The following is a 19416-nucleotide window of genomic DNA, read 5'->3' on the forward strand; positions in this document are numbered from 1 at the left end:
GAGCCGGGTATTACTGGCCCACCATGGAAGGCGATACAAGGGCATTCGTCCAAAAATGCATCCGCTGCCAAGAACATTCCAACAACTGCCGCCTACCGCCGAACGCCCTACATTCAATGTCATCCCCATGGCCGTTCGCCCAATGGGGAATGGACATCGTAGGACCATTCCCAGTAGGGCGGGCACAGAAGAAGTTCCTCCTGGTGGCGGTGGATTACTTCACCAAGTGGGTAGAGGCCGAGCCCTTGGCAACCATCACGGCCGCCCAGGTCCAGAAGTTCTGTTGGAAACTAATATGTCGTTTCGGTCTCCCTCGATCCATCATCACGGATAACGGCCGACAATTTATCGACAAAAAACTCGCCGAATTCTTCAAAGGATTGGGGATTAAGCACACCACCAGCTCGGTGGAACACCCCCAGACGAACGGTCAGGCCGAAGCAATGAACAAGACCATAGTCTCAGAGCTTAAGCGGCGTTTGGGAGAAACGAAGGGGGCATGGGTGGACGAGCTACCCGAGGTCCTATGGGCCTATAGATGCACACCTCACGGAACCACAGGAGAAACCCCTTTCAACCTAACTTATGGTACTGATGCCATGTTACCGGTTGAACTAGGCGAACCGTCTCTAAGGCGGCAAGTTGAAGACTTGAACCTCAACGACCAAGAGTTGAGAATCGACTTGGACTCTCTAGATGAACGGCGGGACCGGGCGGCACTGAGGGCCGAAGCATGCAAGCGCATGGTGGAAAGAAAATACAACTCCAAGGTCCGGCCAAGAAGCTTCCAGGAGGGGGATCTAGTATGGAGAAAAGCGGGAGACGCCCGCCGAAACCCAGCTCATGGAAAGCTGGCCGCCAAGTGGGAAGGGCCGTTCCGAGTAGTGGAGGCCCTAGGAAACGGAGCGTATAGGCTGGAGCGCATGGACGGACGTCCCATCCCTAACACTTGGAACGCCACGCATTTAAAGTTTTATTTCAGTTAACCTCCATGGCTCGATGTAATGTACCCCCATGGTTAATGAATCAAGTTCTATTTTCTCCTATGAAGCTAACTTCGTTTTGTAGACATCTAATTCAAAAAGAGAACGACTCTCAGCTTGGTGGGGCGACAAAGCGAAGGGACGTCCGCCCTATCAAACCCAAGCTGGTGAACGAGCGTTCCAAAGAGAACGACTCTCAGCTTGGTGGGGCGACAAAGCGAAGGGACGTCCGCCCTATCAAACCCAAGTTGGTGAACGAGCGTTCCAAAGAGAACGACTCTCAGCTTGGTGGGGCGACAAAGCGAAGGGACGTCCGCCCTATCAAACCCAAGTTGGTGAACGAGCGTTCCAAAGAGAACGACTCTCAGCTTGGTGGGGCGACAAAGCGAAGGGACGTCCGCCCTATCAAACCCAAGTTGGTGAACGAGCGTTCCAAAGAGAACGACTCTTAGCTTGGTGGGGCGACAAAGCGAAGGGACGTCCGCCCTATCAAACCCAAGCTGGTGAACGAGCGTTCCAAAGAGAACGACTCTCAGCTTGGTGGGGCGACAAAGCGAAGGGACGTCCGTCCTATCAAACCCAAGTTGGTGAACGAGCGTTCCAAAGAGAACGACTCTCAGCTTGGTGGGGCGACAAAGCGAAGGGACGTCCGCCCTATCAAACCCAAGTTGGTGAACGAGCGTTCCAAAGAGAACGACTCTCAGCTTGGTTGGGCGACAAAGCGAAGGGACGTCCGCCCTATCAAACCCAAGTTGGTGAACGAGCGTTCCAAAGAGAACGACTCTCAGCTTGGTTGGGCGACAAAGCGAAGGGACGTCCGCCCTATCAAACCCAAGTTGGTGAACGAGCGTTCCAAAGAGAACGACTCTCAGCTTGGTTGGGCGACAAAGCGAAGGGACGTCCGCCCTATCAAACCCAAGCTGGTGAAAGAGCGTTCCAAAGAGAACGACTCTCAGCTTGGTGGGGCGACAAAGCGAAGGGACGTCCGTCCTATCAAACCCAAGCTGATGAAAGAACGTTCCAAAGAGAACGACTCTCAGCTTGGTCGGGTGACAAAGCGAAGGGACGTCCGCCCTATCAAACCCAAGCTGGTGAAAGAGCGTTCCAAAGAGAACGACTCTCAGCTTGGTTGGGCGACAAACAAAGGGACGTCCGCCCTACCAAACCCCAGCCGGTGAAAAAGAGCGTTCCAAAGAGAACGACTCAGCTTGGTTGGGCGTGCCATGAAGCGTTGACATCCGCCCGGTAAAAGGAGGCGTCATCCCCCCCGGCCGGGCCATTACTAAAGCGAGTTCTTTGTAGGAATAAAAGGCGCACACAAGATATACGAAACAGGAAAATGTAACTGTGTATTAATCAGTGACGCTAAAACGCGCCCAGATTTACAAAAGGACCGCCCGGCCGACTTCTGGACAATCCGAGATGTTGGGCGGATGGCCACAAGATACACCAAAAAATTACAAGAAAAAGAATTCTAAATGTTTTCTCCGGCTGCAGCCTCTACAGTCGGCTCGTCTTCTTCAGCAGCATTCAGATCCACAAGGACGCCGTCGAAAACGTCCTTCTCTATATCCACGCCCAGAGAAAGCGGATCCTGGATGCCCGCCAACAGAGTTACTTGACGAAGGGCTTTGTTGAACCCTTCCTCATGTTCAAACATAATGGTCGACTCCAACTCGGCAATTTGCTCCTTGGCCTTAGTAACTTCAAGAGTGAGCTCCTCGTTGGTCTTAGCACGATCCGTTTCGACCTCCTTTAGGCGGGCTACCTCCGCCTTCAGCTGACGACCTTCCTCCGCCAAGCGCTCCTGTTCGGCCTGGGCGGTTGCCAAACCTTCGGCGGCCTCCCTCTTGGCCTCCTCAAGATCGGCTTCTAACTGCTCGATCTTCTTATCATATTCATCCTGGTTGAGGACCATCTGCTCCAAGGTCAACTGGAGGGAGGCTGCGTTTTTCTTCTCCTTGTCGAGCTCGGCCCGGACCTCCGCCACGCCAGGGCGGTCAGCAAACTTCCTTAGGTACCAGGCCAGAGCGGATGTCCGGGTAGACATCTCTAGCATGGCGTTGGTTAACTCCAGCTCGGAGAGGGGTTCAATGAGCGCCCGCTGAGAGGAGCTCATGTGGAATTTTGCCCGGTCGCTCATGCTGAACTCCGGGCTGAAAACGCCGCCAGGTATGGGGACGGCCAATACCCTCTCCCGCTCCTTCTCTTTGCCCTTGTCCTTCCGGGCCTTCTTTGAAGCTGACCGAGACGAAGAGCCCTCTTTGTCTTTGCGTCCCTCAGCAGTAGGATCTTTTCTCTTTCGAGTAGGATCCGCGGAAGTCGTGGCCGCCCCAGAGGTTGGACCTACCTGGACGGCCGCCAGCTCAGGTTGATGTTTCCGGATTCTAACCTTCACGCCTGAACCCCCGGCCTTATCAGCGGTGGGGACCCGTCCAGTCGGAGCGCCGGCAGGAGGAGGGCGCGGCACTGCTGGAACACCGGTTGGCCGGGCGGTCGACGAGCTGGCCCCGGACTTCTTCCTAATGGTGAGGAAGTTGGATTTGCGGGGGCCCGGAGTCGTCATTAGTTCTGCAAAAAACAAAGAAATTCAGAAAAATTAACGTCAGTATGCGAAAAACGAGCACACCTAATGTGACAAGACCATACCGAACGCCTTTGGTCCACAATCCTCAAGACTAAGGCATTCAACCAAGTGGCGGGCGGAGATCCGGCGGGGGAGGGTGTTAATGGTGCGCACGGCCTCTAGGTCGGGTGCTGTCAAATCCCCGATGGAAGTCGCCCGTATTCGTCGAGGGTCTCTCGTCCAATAGAAGGGGAACAGCGGCCTCCCTTCACCATCGGAAAATTCGTGGAGGCCGGCCTTGTCAACGATTATTTTAAAATAATGTTGCTTAAAATTTTTAAAGGAATCGGAGAAGGGGCGGAAAAGGGTCCTGTCCCGCACCGAATTAAAAGATACCCAACCGCCAGAAGGAGAAGGGCGGACTTCGAAATAATAAAAGAAGACCGGGATGGTGGGAGTGACACCCACTGCTGAACACATCGCCATAAACGCCTGCACAGCCGCCCATGAATTGGGATGTAGCTGCGTCGGAGCCACATTAGCTTCTCGAAGAACGGCCGTTTGAAATTTAGTGAAGGGCACCCGGACGAAAAGATGGGTGAAGAAGGTCACGTACATGAAGAAGAAATCATATGGACTAGACCGCCCATCATGAAAGACCCTTTCGTTCAACAAAGTCACCCCAGCACGAATTAACCTCGAATCCTCCATATCCCGTACGATATGGGTATGGCGGATCCTCCATTCTAAATCCTTGCGGTAAGCGTAGCAGGAAGCATACCGGCTGGGAACGACGGGAGCCAACTCCGACATCACCGTCCCTTGACCATCCGGCTCGAAGGGCGACCCGACTACACGAATACCGCCTTTGAGCAAGAACAGAGGCACGCCGTGAAAGATCCGGTCGTTCATCGAGACCGGTGACCCAGGGTCCCCCCCGGAAGACCCAACCGCCTCCTCCAAAAAATGAGAAGAAACCGAGCTTAGAGAATCGCCGCTGTCGCCCCGCGCCGACCCCTCCCGGACTCCGCCCGACGACTCAGAACCTGACTCAATGGACACAGATGCCATTTATTACCTGAGGGAAAAAGAATCTTGAACTCTTGAGTAATGAAGATAAGTGAAAATGACCCCGTTTAAACCCACTATTTATAGGAAAAAGTTAGTAACCGTTGGATGTATCCTGGCCGTCTAGATTTGGTACGACCAACGCTCCGGATTTGGCGACGCTTCACCTCTCTTCAATGGGGACGCGCCACGTGTTTTCCCGCCTAAAATCCGAATTCAAAAAGCCCACTGGATAAAGCCCAATTGCGAGTTCCCGACCCACACGCGCCGTATCCAAAATCCTACGTTCACTACGTGCACTAGGACTTGGGGGGCTTGTGTACCAGGGAGTGTCGGGCGCCGTACAAAGGACGCCCGAAATACCGGGCGCCGTACCAAGGACGCCGAAGTGTCAGGCGCCGTACGAAGGACGCCCGAAATACCGGGCGCCGTACGAAGGGCGCCGAAGTGCCAGGCGCCGTACGAAGGACGCCCGAAATACCGGGCGCCGTACGAAGGAAGCCCGAAGTGTCGGGCGCCGTACGAAGGACGCCCGAAGTGCCGGGCGCCGTACAAAGGACGCTCTTCAGAAAGGCCGTCCGCTTAGCTCGGCGCCCATGCCACACCCGGAGGGATAAATGCTCGACCACCCAAGTAGGCACGGATTGAACCTAGACTCCGTATAAACTCTCCTACACCAGCAGGTGTCGGGCGCCACGAACAAGGCCGTCCGCCGATCTCGATGCCTACGTCGCCCGAATGGGCGGAACCTCTGTTTGTAAGAAAAACTTTGAAGAACTCACTTGGAATTCCATCACCACAAGATAGCCCCGTACTCTCTATACTCACAAAGAGTGTTCCACAGGAAAATGCCGAGAGACGAAAACGTCTGGTACCAGGGAGGGCCGGACGACCTCGTAGAGGATCGTCCGCCCAATTTAGTGCCCGAGTCATCCATAGGTAAGGCGGACGCCCGTATCGTTGGACGGACGCCCGTTTCACTGGGGCGGACGCCCACATCATGATGACCGACCCAACCACTGATCACTGCGACCTAAGCAAATTAACCTGGTTTAGAGGTAAGTAAAAATTAGAAGCTATTGGGCTGATTGGGCCGTAATTAACTTTTCACTAATCCCAAGCCCATAGCGAAAACTATAAATACAGGTCCACGGTGAGTGGTAGATAGGTTACATTGAATACACATTTATTGCTACTGCTGAAAATAGCCACTGCTCTGAAACTGACTTTGGCATCGGAGAATCTTTTGTAGGTCTCCACCCCTCCGGATCAAGAGGAGAGTCAAAGCTGGAGGAGAAGATCCGCCACCGAGACAAGACCGCAGGAAAACTTAGAAGACTTGGAACCGCACAGCCCTACACATCCGAAACATTAAGTAATAATAAATTTTGGTAGCGAATATGTATTGTAAAAGAAAGTAGTGTTTATATTAACGAAATCAATATATTGTGTTTATTAATAAATGGGTTATGGATTTATTGTACTCAGTATTTTATATATACACTATCACTTTTATCCGTGTAATGCAGGACATCCAGGATATTCGTTTAAAAATTGGATATATTTATTATATAAATTTAACTTTATTTAAATATAATTAAATTTTAATATAAATATTATATTTTATAAAATTAAATAATAATATTTTATTTTCTTTATCTTATTTATATACTCTTAATAAAATAAATTTTATCATATCTCAAAATGACATTAAATCCAAATCTAAATTAAATAATGATTAATAATTTAACATGTTCGAAATATAATTTATTTTTAGCTGAATATATTTTGTAAATGTTTTAATTTTAAGCATTTCAAACTCTAACTTAGGATATTCATCTTCTAAAAAATATTTGTTTTAATAGTAGTTGTTATAGGTTTGGTTTTCATACCTTTTGGCATTTTGGTGCACATCATATGATCATAATGTTTAGATTACCATTGCATGCATTCCTTCACTTCCTCATGAATTCATATTTATCTTGCACTTACTATCATGCATTAGTTTGACTTTATTAATGGATTTGAGAGTCTATAATGGTTTTAAATCATTCATTGCATTTTAATTTTCATTTCAACATTTTTATTATACATTAGCCATTGTAATTGCAATCTAAACTCGTTTCTCATGAGTTTTTCTATTGTCGAGGGAGAGTGTGTGGTTGTAGCAGCGATCATCGAGGGATTGTTGTTGTCGAAGGTTTATGCTTGCTGCATCTTCATCGAAGGAGAGTTTGTGGTTGTGTAGAAGCCCTAAACTATTAGCTGCCTCACAGACCATCGAGGTAAGTTCTGAGTCCTTCTTTGTTCTGAGAAATATTGCTTAACATTTTAGTAGAGCAACCCGATGAGCGCAAGCAAGCAACCCGACGAGCTGCACATTTTAGTGTAGCTTCACAACCATCATTAGATTTTGTGTTTGCCTGACCTGTTTTGTTTGCACCTGAAGCACCATACCCAGAATTATCTTTTTGGGTATCATCTTTTATTTTACCTAATCCCTATGAACATTTAACATTCTCAGATCCACCTGTTTGAATTTCAGACTTGTTACTTTCCCATGCAGACCATTCATTAGATTTTATATTAGTATGATCTGTTGTGTTTGCATTCCAATCAATTGATTTAGAAGAATCTTCTTGTGTGACAGTTTTCTCCCAAGAACTCACCTAAGCGTTTTCAGATCTTCCTTCATTTGTTCCAGCTTTTTTACTTACCCAATCAGACCAACCATTGGATTTTGATTTGGTCTCATTTGAATTTACATCACAGCCATTGGATGTTGAATCATTCAGTATTTTAGGATTGCCTTCGAAGGCAGCCTCAAAACTAGAGTTATGTGGTGAGGACATTTCCAAATCCAAATTTTCTTCTTCCTGCAAATCATAAATATCTTTCCTAAACAAGCATTTGTTTCTTCTTCCTCATCAATCTAACCTTTAACCACTAGTTAAAAAGAGCTTTTTAACGAGCTATATACGCTTCGATTTTGCAAAAACCGAAGCGTATAATAATGTGGTGGCATTTTTGTAGTTATGGAGACATTATATGCCTCGATTCATTGAGAACCGATGTCGAACGGTTATACTGTCTCGGTTGCTGCTCAGAACCGAGGCAGTATCTGCTTCTAGAATCAGACATCCTCTGAACTGAACGTTCTAATTCATTCTGTCCTGCCACAAGCACACATCCTCTGAAACCAACGTTCCAAAATCCATTTTGATAACCTCTATTGCCTCGGTTCATTGAGAATTGATGTCAAACGGGGATATTATCTCTGTTGCTGCTCAGAACCGAGGCAGTATCTCCTGCCAGAACCAAACTTCCTCTGAACCGAAAGCTCTAATTCATTCTATCTTGCCACAAGCACACATTCTCTTAAACCGAACGTTCCAAAATCCATTTTGGTAACCTCTATTGCCTCGGTTCATTAAGAACCGATGCCGAACGGGTATACTGTCTTTGTTGCTGCTCAAAACCGAGGTAGTTCAAATGTTACAAAATCCATTTTTGGTAAAGCCTATTGCCTCAGTTTCCTCTTAGCCGACGTCGTACGTGTTTTATGCTTCGGTTTGTCCACAGACCGAGGTAATAACATGATTTTAGGTTTAAATTTTGCAAAGAGAGGTACTATTAGACAAAATGTCTTCGTTTAGGTTTTGTGTCGCTGCTCTTTCTCGCCCTTGAGGTTCTCTTCGCGCAATGTTTTGTTCTCTTCTTTACTCCTCTACCATAGCTTCACAAGAAGGGGGAAGCACCCATCTTCATCTTTTTCTTTTCTTCTTGTTTCGTTTCGCCTCGTAGTGAGGGAGGCGCGAACCTCCTTTTCCTCTTCTCCAACTCTGGTTTGTGTTTCGCATGGAGGGAAAAGTCCATTTCGCTTCTCGGTGTTGGTTCATTTATGCAGGAAGGGAGGCGACTTCGACAACTTAGACACATCTTGAGATTTGAAATTAGGGTTTTAATTGTTCTCTGGTGTTGGGAATTTTTGTTCTTGTTATCTAATTTTGCGATTAAAGGATTTAAAGTTTTCATTTCGAGTTGGGTTTTTGATCTCATGGTCTGCTCGTGTATTTTCTTTTGCGATTCGGTCTGGTTGTGGTGGTTTTCACATTTGAAGCAAACTAGACGGTGAACACAGGTCACAACCGATCCGTCTCGCGAGAGGTAGAAAATCTAGCGAAACCGAACGTAAAAAAAGTAAAATAAAATACACTCTACTGCCTCAGTTCATTATTTGCCAAGATGTTGTATTTGCCACGATTATTATTGTTCCAAGCTAGTTTAGTAAGATTGGATTGAGCCACAAGTTCATGTTGACAATGTTTTTCCAAGCGTTCTTCTTGTACCAGAAGGAGCGTTTTGATCTCTGTGACAAACTAAGGTTCAAGATGTAAGATTATCGAAGTTACAAAAGAATCATACTCATTTGGTAAACCATCAATAATTACTTTAATGTGTTATTCATCAGTGATGTTATATTAAATGGCTAAAAGAGAGTCAATAGTGTGTTTTATGCAAAAAAAATGTATGTGGGAATGTTTGTCTTTCTTTGTTGCTTTTCATTGCATTGAGTTTCTTGATACGAGTCCCATAATGGCGCGAAATAGGCATTGAGTTTGGTCCATATTGTTTTAAGAGGTTTTGAGGCCAACCATTGTAGTTTGGAGCAATGGTGACATTGATCCAAGCATTTATGCAACAATCTAATGATCTTGTTGTTGATGATGAAGAAAATTAGAATTGATGTTGTATGTAGTAGAATCAACAGAAAGAAGAAATTGGGATAAAATGTTGATGCCATTAAGAAAGTGTAGAAGACTGAGACCCTTGATTATAGCAAGAACCTAGATAAGAAAATTTTCATCATCATTTAATTTAATTTAGTAGTGATTGGTTTGGTGAAAGTACATGGTGCAAGGGTAAAGGGGAAAAATTTGATGGATGGAAGGAATTTGAGAGATTTGAGAAATCTTGACAATCAAGCTCTAGAATAACATGTGAAAAAAAGATTGTATGAAATTTTTTATTATGATAAAAGTTGTATATTACAAATAGATGCAGTGACTATTTTATATAAAATATAGAAAGAGAAAAAGTCATGCACATGAGAAGGAAAACGGAAAACCCTTAAGAGAATATTGTAACTGTTTCGGTAGGATTGAGATCTCTAACTCAAAACATTCAAAGTTGTCCGCTCCATCCTCCATGTTACGTTGTTCTCTCTCTTCTCCGTGTCCTAATCATGGGGAAGAATGTCTACATAAGACACTCTGACACTCAAGTAAATGACTTTGTGTAATAATCTTGTAATAAAGATTAGTAATTAGAGTTAATTACCTGACTTTTCTGTCAAAGAAATATTTATAAATTATTATAATGAGCTTACCATTAAGTATGACTCATTAATTACCAATAAATGACATTATTCCGGTTAATTGTCAATAAATGAAAATTATTTTCATTAACTTTCCATTGATTGCTCAAATTAATTTTCAGACCACCCGTCGATCATTTTCTTATTGGACGGTCAGTCGTCGGATCCTTTTGTTTACCAAGTGATCCTACGGTACAGTAACCATTATACTCTAACATATAGTTTCCAAAAGGCGATGCCAAAATGTTCCCACTACAGCTATATGCCTCTCATAATCACTACTCGCTCTCTTTTGTCTAGTTCTCTCTATTTCACTACAGCTATATTGCCTCGGTTCATTAAGAACTGATGTTGCTGCTCAAAACCGAGGTAGTTCAAATGTTACAAAATCCATTTTTGGTAAAGGCTATTGCCTCAGTTTCCTCTTAGCCGATGTCGTACGCGTTTTATGCTTCGGTTTGCCCACAGACCGAGGTAATAATATGCTTTTAGGTTTAAATTTTGCGAAGACAAGTACTATTAGACAAAATGTCTTCGTTTAGGTTTTGTGTCGCTGATCTCTCTCGCCCTTGGGGTTCTCTTCACGCAATGTTTTGTTCTCTTCTTTACTCCTCTACCGTAGCTTCACAAGAAGGGGGAAGCACCCATCTTCATCTTTTTATTTTCTTCTTGTTTCATTTCGCCTAGCAGTGAGGGAGGCACAAACCTCCTTTTCCTCTTCTCCAACTTTGGTTCGTGTTTCGCATGGAGGGAAAAGTCCATTTCGCTTCTCGGTGTTGGTTCATTTATGCAGGAAGGGAGGCGACTTTGACAACTTAGACACATCTTGAGATTTGAAATTAGGGTTTTAATTGTTCTCTGGTGTTGGGAATTTTTGTTCTTGTTATCTAATTTTGCGATTAAAGGATTTAGGGTTTTCATTTCGAGTTGGGTTTTTGATCTCATGGTCTACTCGTGTATTTTCTTTTGCGATTCGGTCTGGCTGTGGTGCTTTTCGCATTCGAAGCAAACTAGACGGTGAACACAGGTCACAACCGATCGGTCTCGCGAGAGGTAGAAAAGCTAGCGAAACCGAACGTAAAAAAAAAATACACTCTACTGCCTCGGTTCAGGTCCCAACCGAGGTAGTAGAGTCTGACATACTGTCTCGGTTCAGTAGGAATCGAGGCAAAAGCCTACACCTTTTTGTCTCGGTTCACAACTGAGGCAAAAAGCCTACCCGTTTTTGCCTCGCCTGTATATACCTCGGTTGTGGAACCACTACCTATAAGCGAAAATAACTGTTGTCGTTTCCCTTGATTGCACTAGTGAACCATGTGAAGAAAACTGTAAACATTCATCCCTTTAATTTCACTTGATCTTATATGCAGCTATACATAAACTACAAACAGTGAATCTAACTTTATGGGATCCATTATTAGAACCTAACAGTAAAAGCTATAACAAACTACTCTAAGAGAACACAATACATAATGATAGTTGTAACTAACTAACTAATTGATAAAATGATCAGTCCAGATTGAGTTAGTGTAGTAGGGAGTCCAATGCTCTAGTTAAATGTATTCAAAGTTATCCACTTCATCCTCCATGTTACGCTGTTCTTTCTCTTCTCCGTGTCCTAATCGCGGGAAAGGATGTCTGCAGAAGACACTCTGACGCTCAAGTAAGTGACTTTGCGTAATAATCTTGTAATGAAGATTAGTAATTAAAGTTAATTACCTGTCTTTTCTGTCAAAAAAATATTTATAAATTATTATAATGAGCTTATCATTCAGTATGACTCATTAATTACCAATAAATGACATTATTCCGGTTAATTGTCAATAAATGAAAATTATTTTCGTTAACTTTTCGTTGAAAATTAATTTTCAATGACCACCTGTGGATATTTTCTTATCGGACGGTCAGTGATCCTACGGTACAGTAACCATTATACTCTAACATATAGTTTCCCAAAGACAATGCCAAAATGTTCCCACTACAGCTATATGCCTCTCACAGTCACTACTCGCTCTCGCTTTTGTCTAGTTCTCTCTATTTCACTCCATCCTCTTCAAAGGGATGATTGCTACCTTTATATATACATGCCTTGAGAGAATTGCCATTGCACATAATTCCCCGAGAGCGTGTTGTCCTGAGGCATCATGACGTCCCTCAACCTCCTGGAGTCGTGATGAATGTGCTTCGGCGTTTATCGGCAAATAAATAAGTAATACATCGATTTATGTAGCACACATTTTCTCATTCATGTAACGGGCATATATCGATACCAAGCCACTGAATTATACCGATATTGCTGCTTACCTAACGGTCCAGTGAGCAGACGGACATGTATACTCACATGACATACCAATTACTCAGGTACATATAAGAATGGGAAATGGTGGCCTGAATCTCAAACAAAATGCAGATCCTAGTGAAACCAGAGCACACCGTGTAAAAGTAGTCGAGGTGGGAAGTAATTTATAGCTATGAAGGGTGAAAATAACCTTGTGAAATTCCCTTCCACGTGGACTAAGGCCTAAGGACAATAGCTGATAAAGGTCAGGGTCCCCCCGGTGAAAACTAGAACTTATTACAGTGTGAATGTCGTGGAATCCCATATTCTGCTGAGAAGTTTGAGCCCGTCTACATCACATAGGTTGGCTAAAAACCCATGTCAGAACACTCATTCATATTGGTTGAGGAGCCAAACTGTGAATATTGTCCCAAGTTACCTTAATGTCGTAATCGCTTCAGTTTAATGATAGCGTGAGGGACTATGTATTATGCTACGTTGTGCCAAGGCCTTTTGCTATACCTAACCTCTTGAGCTTTCCCACCAATTAACAAAACTTTTTAAAATATAGAAAAACGAACACTGTCACATAAAAGGTACACATATTACAGCCTGTTTAATGCTCTGCCATAAGCGACCAAAGGATGGTTGTGTTATGCTAACAGTGGGAGATATGAGAAGTACTACACTGCAATCACCAAACTCAACTACCAGATCAGCCACAAGATAATTCAACGGTGTGACTATATTTGTGGATGCAGACCACCAAAAATCTAATTTTAAAAACCAAAAACCACTTCATTTGTTAAAACGTCAATAGCAAGCTTAGAGAGAAAAAGCTACTTTCTTTTAAATTTCTTGAAACAAATCATGACGACGGTTGTTTGAAAAGGAACACTTCTAGTCAAATTATTTTTCTCTGAAAATTTTATCCACAATTCTATGATTTTGAACAGTAAAATGTTTTCAATTTCTCGTCAACATGACATTATATTGTTAGTTACATCACAAATGCGTGTATCCTGTGCCCCTGATTTTACACACCCTTGCGATCATAAACCTGAAACGTCAGCGTGTAGTTTTGCCTTTCCCGTGTGCGTCACCATGCGAAGTGAGTACTGACTAATGAGAATTGAGTATTGATGGTCCCGGACCATGTCCACACACTACAACTCTCAGCATCAAATGATGGCACTAAGCTCGAGAGAAAGAAACGACAACACAAGCAATACATTTTCACAATATGGATCAAGGATCTTCACTTCTGCTAAATTTTTACATGGAAGAGTCATATAAATGCTGAGTGTACCAAATATTCAGTCTGGAAAAGAAAAGGCTCTGGACCCAACAAACATTTCAGTCTCGCGTATTTTTAAGCATGAAAATTGAGTTGCCCTTCAGAGAAAAAATAGATATTTTCAGAGCAAAACCTCGTGACCAATAAGAACAAAAATTATAAATAATGTGATGTTAAAAACAAGCTATTTCAAGAATTTGACCATTTCCATTGGAAGAGTGAAAAACAAAATGGAAAACATCGTGTCTGTGTCGGGTAAAACGACGCCGTTGGTTTACGCCACCGAACCTCCCTTCGCTCGAAGAAATAATGATAAAGTTGAAGCGACGAAGATATGAAAAGGCAATGAGTAAATATACCAGGTGGTAGTAGTAAAATATTAAATGCTAGTATTAACTACGCAGAACAATAACTAGGTAAAAACACTAGTTACACTCTACAGCGTTAAAATCTAAAAAAAAGCTAAAAAATTTCTAGCGGCCGTTAGCGAGAGAGTTGACGGCGGAATCCTTGCACGGACTAGACGGCGGGCTTGGTTTTGCGGTTGCAACAAGACGTTGCACGAAGCTATCTATTCTGTTTCCGTTAGTCTCCGTCAGTAAGCGCTTCCCGCCAAACGGTAACGACTCCAGTCCTCTCTCTTTGAGCACCTCCTCCTTTCTCATTGCTTTGCTTCCCAAACCAAAGGCCTGTCACATAACATACGTCATCAATTTCATAAAACCAAACCAAACGCTCTCTGGAATGAATCGGAATTCTGAAAAGAACGCAGACATCCGAGACTAAAAAGAAGAAGAAAAGAGTAAAAGCAGAAGCATTCACTTCATGTACCTGGATTCTGACGTAGTCCGTACGGTTCCAACAGAAGGCATTACCCAACATCTGGTCAATGGTCTCGGAAACGCCGTCGAGCACAATGTCAACCACCGATGGTGTGGAGCACGTGCTCTTCTCGCACGCTTTGGTGTTGGACGATCCGTTCCCCAAGGAAAGGACCAGGAGATCCTCCACGCCGTTCACCGACGGGAAATCGTGCTTGTTGTGGAGAACGTGCGTGACGGCCGCCGCCGTAGGGTTGTTCATCACCAGGCCGCCGTCCATGGCTGAGCACAAGGTCTTGCCGTCGACGGAAGCCAAGTCGAACGGCTTGAAATGGCTCGGCGTCGCTGACGTGGCGCGACACACCTTCCAGAGCTCGAAGTCGAAGCTCGGAGACTCGGACGCGTCGGCGCGCGAAAAGACGAACGGAGCGGAACTCTTGAGGTCGAAGCAAGGGATAAGAAGCGGTTTACACGTGTCCTTCAAGGTCAACAACCGTCCGTCCTCCTTCCTCTGGAACAGTTGCTTCAACACATTGTCCATGCTTCTGGAGGAGATTTTCCGGCGCCGGCGGAACACGCCTCCGGATTTGAACTTGTAGAGTTCGGAGTTCCTCTCGGAGACTAGACGGACGGCTTCTCTGGCTGTATACATCGGCCTACCGAAGGCGTCGCCGGCGGTGATCATGGCGGCGAGGATGGCGCCAATGCCAGTGCCGGCGACGATGTCGAAGAAATCGGCGAGCTGAGCTTGGGGATCGGAGGTGCGGAGACGGATCTGATCCTCGAGGTGGATGAGAGCTTGGCCGGCGACAATGGCGGTGGTCCCTCCGCCGTCAATGCTGAGAATGCGGGTTTTGTTGTTGGGTTTACAATGTGAGAGCCATTTGTGTTCAAGTTTGGAGAAGATCTCTAGGGTGAGTTTACTGAGCTCCATTCTCTCTTGGTGTCTGAATGTGGGTGTGTAGGCTAGTTGCTGGCTTTAATTCTGAGAAAGAAAGGGATTCTGATAGTCTGTGTTGCAGGTGTGAAATTCAAGAGAGAGAATAAAAGAATGGAAGGTAAGAAAGCAAAGAGTGTATCACGCTTTGGTGGTGAGAGGAATAAATTGCTTAATTAACTCAAGGTTGCGCTTCTCTTCTCTTTCTCTCTCTGTCTGATTCTATGCTCTGAGTAGAGTTGGTGAGAGTTAAAAGAATAGGACTGAAAGGTGCGTTTGGGAATGGGGGTAGTTATATACGCGACCCTTTTGTCCTTCTCCCTTATTTTTATCACTGTTTCTTACTTTTCTCTATTATTTCTTTCTTTTCCTATTATTATACATTTGTTTTTTCTTTTTCTTTGTTCCCGTGAGAGTCTTACGTGGTAAGATTGTGTATGTATGCACGTGCGGCCGCGCGTGCTCTTATCGGGTTGCGGAAACCGCGAACCTCGGCTCGGCTTGCGCTTGCTCTGGAAGTCAGCGTAGTGGCAGCATCTCCAGCAGCCGCTCTCATATTTTCCCTCGTTTATCTCACTGTTCATCTTCATTACTAATTAATATTATTATTTTTTATTTTCTTGCTTTCATCTGCATCTGTGCTTCCATGTTTAACTGCCGAGGAAGATAGCTGGAAATCTCTTCACTCAGATTTGGGACTGGAGTAAGATGTTCATCTAATTAAATCATAATAAATGCAAGAGTTAACATATAAATATTTCTATAAGATATTAAGTTATAAGAATATATTCTTTTTTTTTAAATAAATTTTCTCTTACATTTAAAAGAAAATTTTATTACACTATAGTTTTAAAATGAAAATTTAAAAATTATATAACATTCTGAAATCTAAAGAAAAGAAGTAAATTATTGTTCTCAGTTACCTTTGCAATGGAAATGACATAGTCTTCATTCGATCACGTTATTTTTTAAACTCCGTTGCAATTTTTCTTGATCAATACAAAAATCCTATGAAATCTATGTTTCAATAATTTTTTAATTTATTTGTTGACAAGAAAATATTTTTCATATAAGAAATTATTTTTTTTATAACTCGGAGTTTGCATTTATGTCATATCAACGTATTTTAATAAAAATATCTTATAAGGCTTAACTTTAAAATGTACTATCACTGCATACCCTATTAATGTATTAGAATATTATAATAGGACATGCAAAATAATGACTTCAATGTTATTAATTAGTGTTAGTGTAAACAAAGGTAATAATACTCTTGTTCGTCACATAAATTAAATTTTAATTTCAACTAAAAAATAATAATGCTTAGAACACACTTCAATTAAATGTAAGCTTTGCCTTTTGTTTTGAAAGTATAATATGTGGTTAGAAAAATGGCAAATACAATTCAACATGCAGTAATACATTTAAAATAAAATTTATGAATCTTTAAACAAATACTTATTATAGTGTGTGTGAGCGATTAGAGCCAAATCAAAATTGGGTTTACATTTAATTGTATTAGTGAGATTACTTAATCAGAATATTTAACGTCTTTCGACTCTTCCATACAAACGACATGCATCCAACCTAACTATCTCTGTGGGGGACTTTTCTCTGTTTTATGCACACAAACATTAATTCTTGTTTTTATTAGTATTTTTGTGTTGGGTCCATATATTCTTTTATTACTGGATTCATTTTACGAGGTACTGTATGTATCCTTTATAAACTAAAAAATTCTTATAACTTTTTTTCATCAATTGTTCAGGGCCACCTACAAATTATTTCCGTCCTGTTATAATAATTTTAAGTATTACTAAATTGAAAATTAATTTTAAAAAATAAAAAATCAAATAAACAAAGAGCGGTGAAATAGTTAACACAATTTAGAAGAGAATGACAGAAATTAAAGAAGCAACATTATTTATATATAATAACGTAAAATTAGATTTATAATAAAATTAACACAGACAATAATTATCTATCTGCTATAATCATTAAAACATCAAAACATAATTAAATTCAATTAACAGTTGAATCAAAATAAATTAAATTACTTGTATTAAAAAAGTAAATATAATTTAGAAGCAAAAAAATTTACTATTTATTTGGTTTTGGTTCGAAAAAGAAAACCAGGTAGTTTGAAGAAAAAATAGTCAAAGATATTCTAACCAACTTTGATTTCCCAGTATTTAATAATTTTTTTTAATTCTTTGTGTGAAGCCCTAAATAATTAACGCACCAAAATCCACTCTTTAATCACCATTAAACACGTTTTGACACGTCAAAACCAATCTGCATGCGCCTGCCATGTGTCACTGAGGGAGCGTTCCGGAAAGCTTGGTGGGAAACAAGTGGCATGCAGTGGATTGGACGTTGGTTCTGCGTAGAGGAAGGAAATTTTTACCCTCTGCATGCGCTGTCACTCTACTGTCACGACAGAAGCTTCTAAAACGTTAGTGGAAAACCATGTGGCAGTGCGTGAATGCATGGCTGGCTGGCGAGGAAGAGAAAATAATTTCTCTGATACGCTTCACTTCAATTCAAGCTTTCATCTTCTTCCTCACGAAACCCTAACCATTTTTTTTCTCCAACTTCTCTCTAAACCCTTTCCATCTTCTCTCTACGATCACTCACCACCAGCACCTCTGTTTCCATTTCAGAAACCGTAGGATCATTCTCGGAGCTGTAAGCTTTCAGTTGAACCGATCAAGTTTGCATTCTGTGACTGGTGAGTTCTCTTCCCTGGAACGTTCTTCTCTTCTGTTCCTGCAAACCAAAATTCTGGTTGCATGCGTGGGTTAGGGGTCTGATCTGTCTATGGTTTCGTGATATTAGGTTAAGTGGATTTGGTTGTGTAAGTTGCTGGATAGAAATCTGTGAGAGCAAGAGCGAAACCTTAGCATTTGGAAGTCACTGCTGAACCAGGTAAGGGAAGCTTGAGTAATTTGATTTAATACTTGGTTGATGTTTATGACAGTAAGGAAGTGTGTTGGATGTGAATTGTATGAAATATATGAATTTTGAAGTATGCATGTACGTGTATGTTGTACTGGTTGTATATGATGGTAAATGCTTTGAACTGTATGTTTATGATGTTATTGGTTGAACTGTACGCAGAGAAGTAGAAGCATGATTTAGGATATGATTAAATTTTCTGTATGATTTGGAATGTTAATGTTTTGAACTGGATGTTGATGATGATATGTTAGAACTGGAAAATTTTATATTGATGAGATGATAATATGAATTCTGGAATGTATGAGAATTATGGTGGAGAGAAATCGTAAGTTATGAAAATCTGTAAAGTCATTGTAAAACGAGAAGTCTGGAAAAATATTCTGTCTCTGATTGATCAATTACGCTCGTCCTTGTGCGGTCATTTACCGTTCGTCTTCTCTAAATTTGAATTAGAGTTAAATTCTTTCGTTTTGGAAAGGATGCTGTCTTAGAACGAGCGTCCCCATTTGAAATCCTAAATTTAGTGTCAGTACTAAGTGGCGTTCGGTCTTAGACCGAACGTTCGTTCACAAGAATAAATGATTTGCTAGCGTTCGACCTTATGTCGAGCGTGCGTCTTTGCTAGCGTTCGACCTTATGTCGAGCGTACGTCTTTGCTAGCGTTCGACCTTTTGTCGAGCGTTCGTTGTTGATAGCGTTCGACTTTATAATGAGCGTACGTTCTAAATCACGCAAGGTCTCCTATTCAGCACGCGTATAAATAGCGTTCGTCCTGCTTTCTAAATAGCTTTCGTCCTGCTTTCTAAATAGCGTTCGTCCTGCTTTCTAAATAGCTTTCATCCTGCTTTCTAAATAGCGTTCGTCCTGCTTTCTAAATAGCTTTCGTCCTACTTTCGAAATAGCGTTCGTCCTGTTATCCAAATAGCGTCCGTCTATACAGTGAATTAACGTTCGTATTTTAAAGAAGTGTAACTAAGAATGAAAGTATGATGTTGAGGGAATTGTGAAGTATGCGAACCATATTTGAGATGAAGTTGTGAAATTGGAATTTGAACGAGCGTTCCAAGGAGGAACGTCTCTATGAATGATTATGTTGAATGGTAAAGTGTGACCAAGGAAAAATCGCTG

General features: G+C 42.6%; 1 protein-coding gene across 1 annotated transcript; it reads right to left on the minus strand.

Moving 5' to 3' along the window:
• Nucleotides 1-13738: 13738 nt before the first annotated feature.
• Nucleotides 13739-15575, minus strand: LOC124840676 (putative inactive patatin-like protein 9). Its single transcript, XM_047316773.2, has 2 exons — nt 14401-15575; nt 13739-14258 (listed from the first exon to the last, which is right to left on the minus strand). The coding sequence occupies exons 1-2, from the start codon at nt 15322-15324 to the stop codon at nt 14043-14045; spliced, it is 1140 nt and encodes a 379-aa protein (XP_047172729.2). The 5' UTR covers nt 15325-15575; the 3' UTR covers nt 13739-14042.
• Nucleotides 15576-19416: the final 3841 nt, after the last annotated feature.

The sequence above is a fragment of the Vigna umbellata genome, chromosome 8, assembly GCF_029865625.1.
Source record: "Vigna umbellata cultivar VRB3 chromosome 8, Vumbellata_1.0, whole genome shotgun sequence".
Lineage (NCBI taxonomy): Eukaryota > Viridiplantae > Streptophyta > Magnoliopsida > Fabales > Fabaceae > Vigna > Vigna umbellata.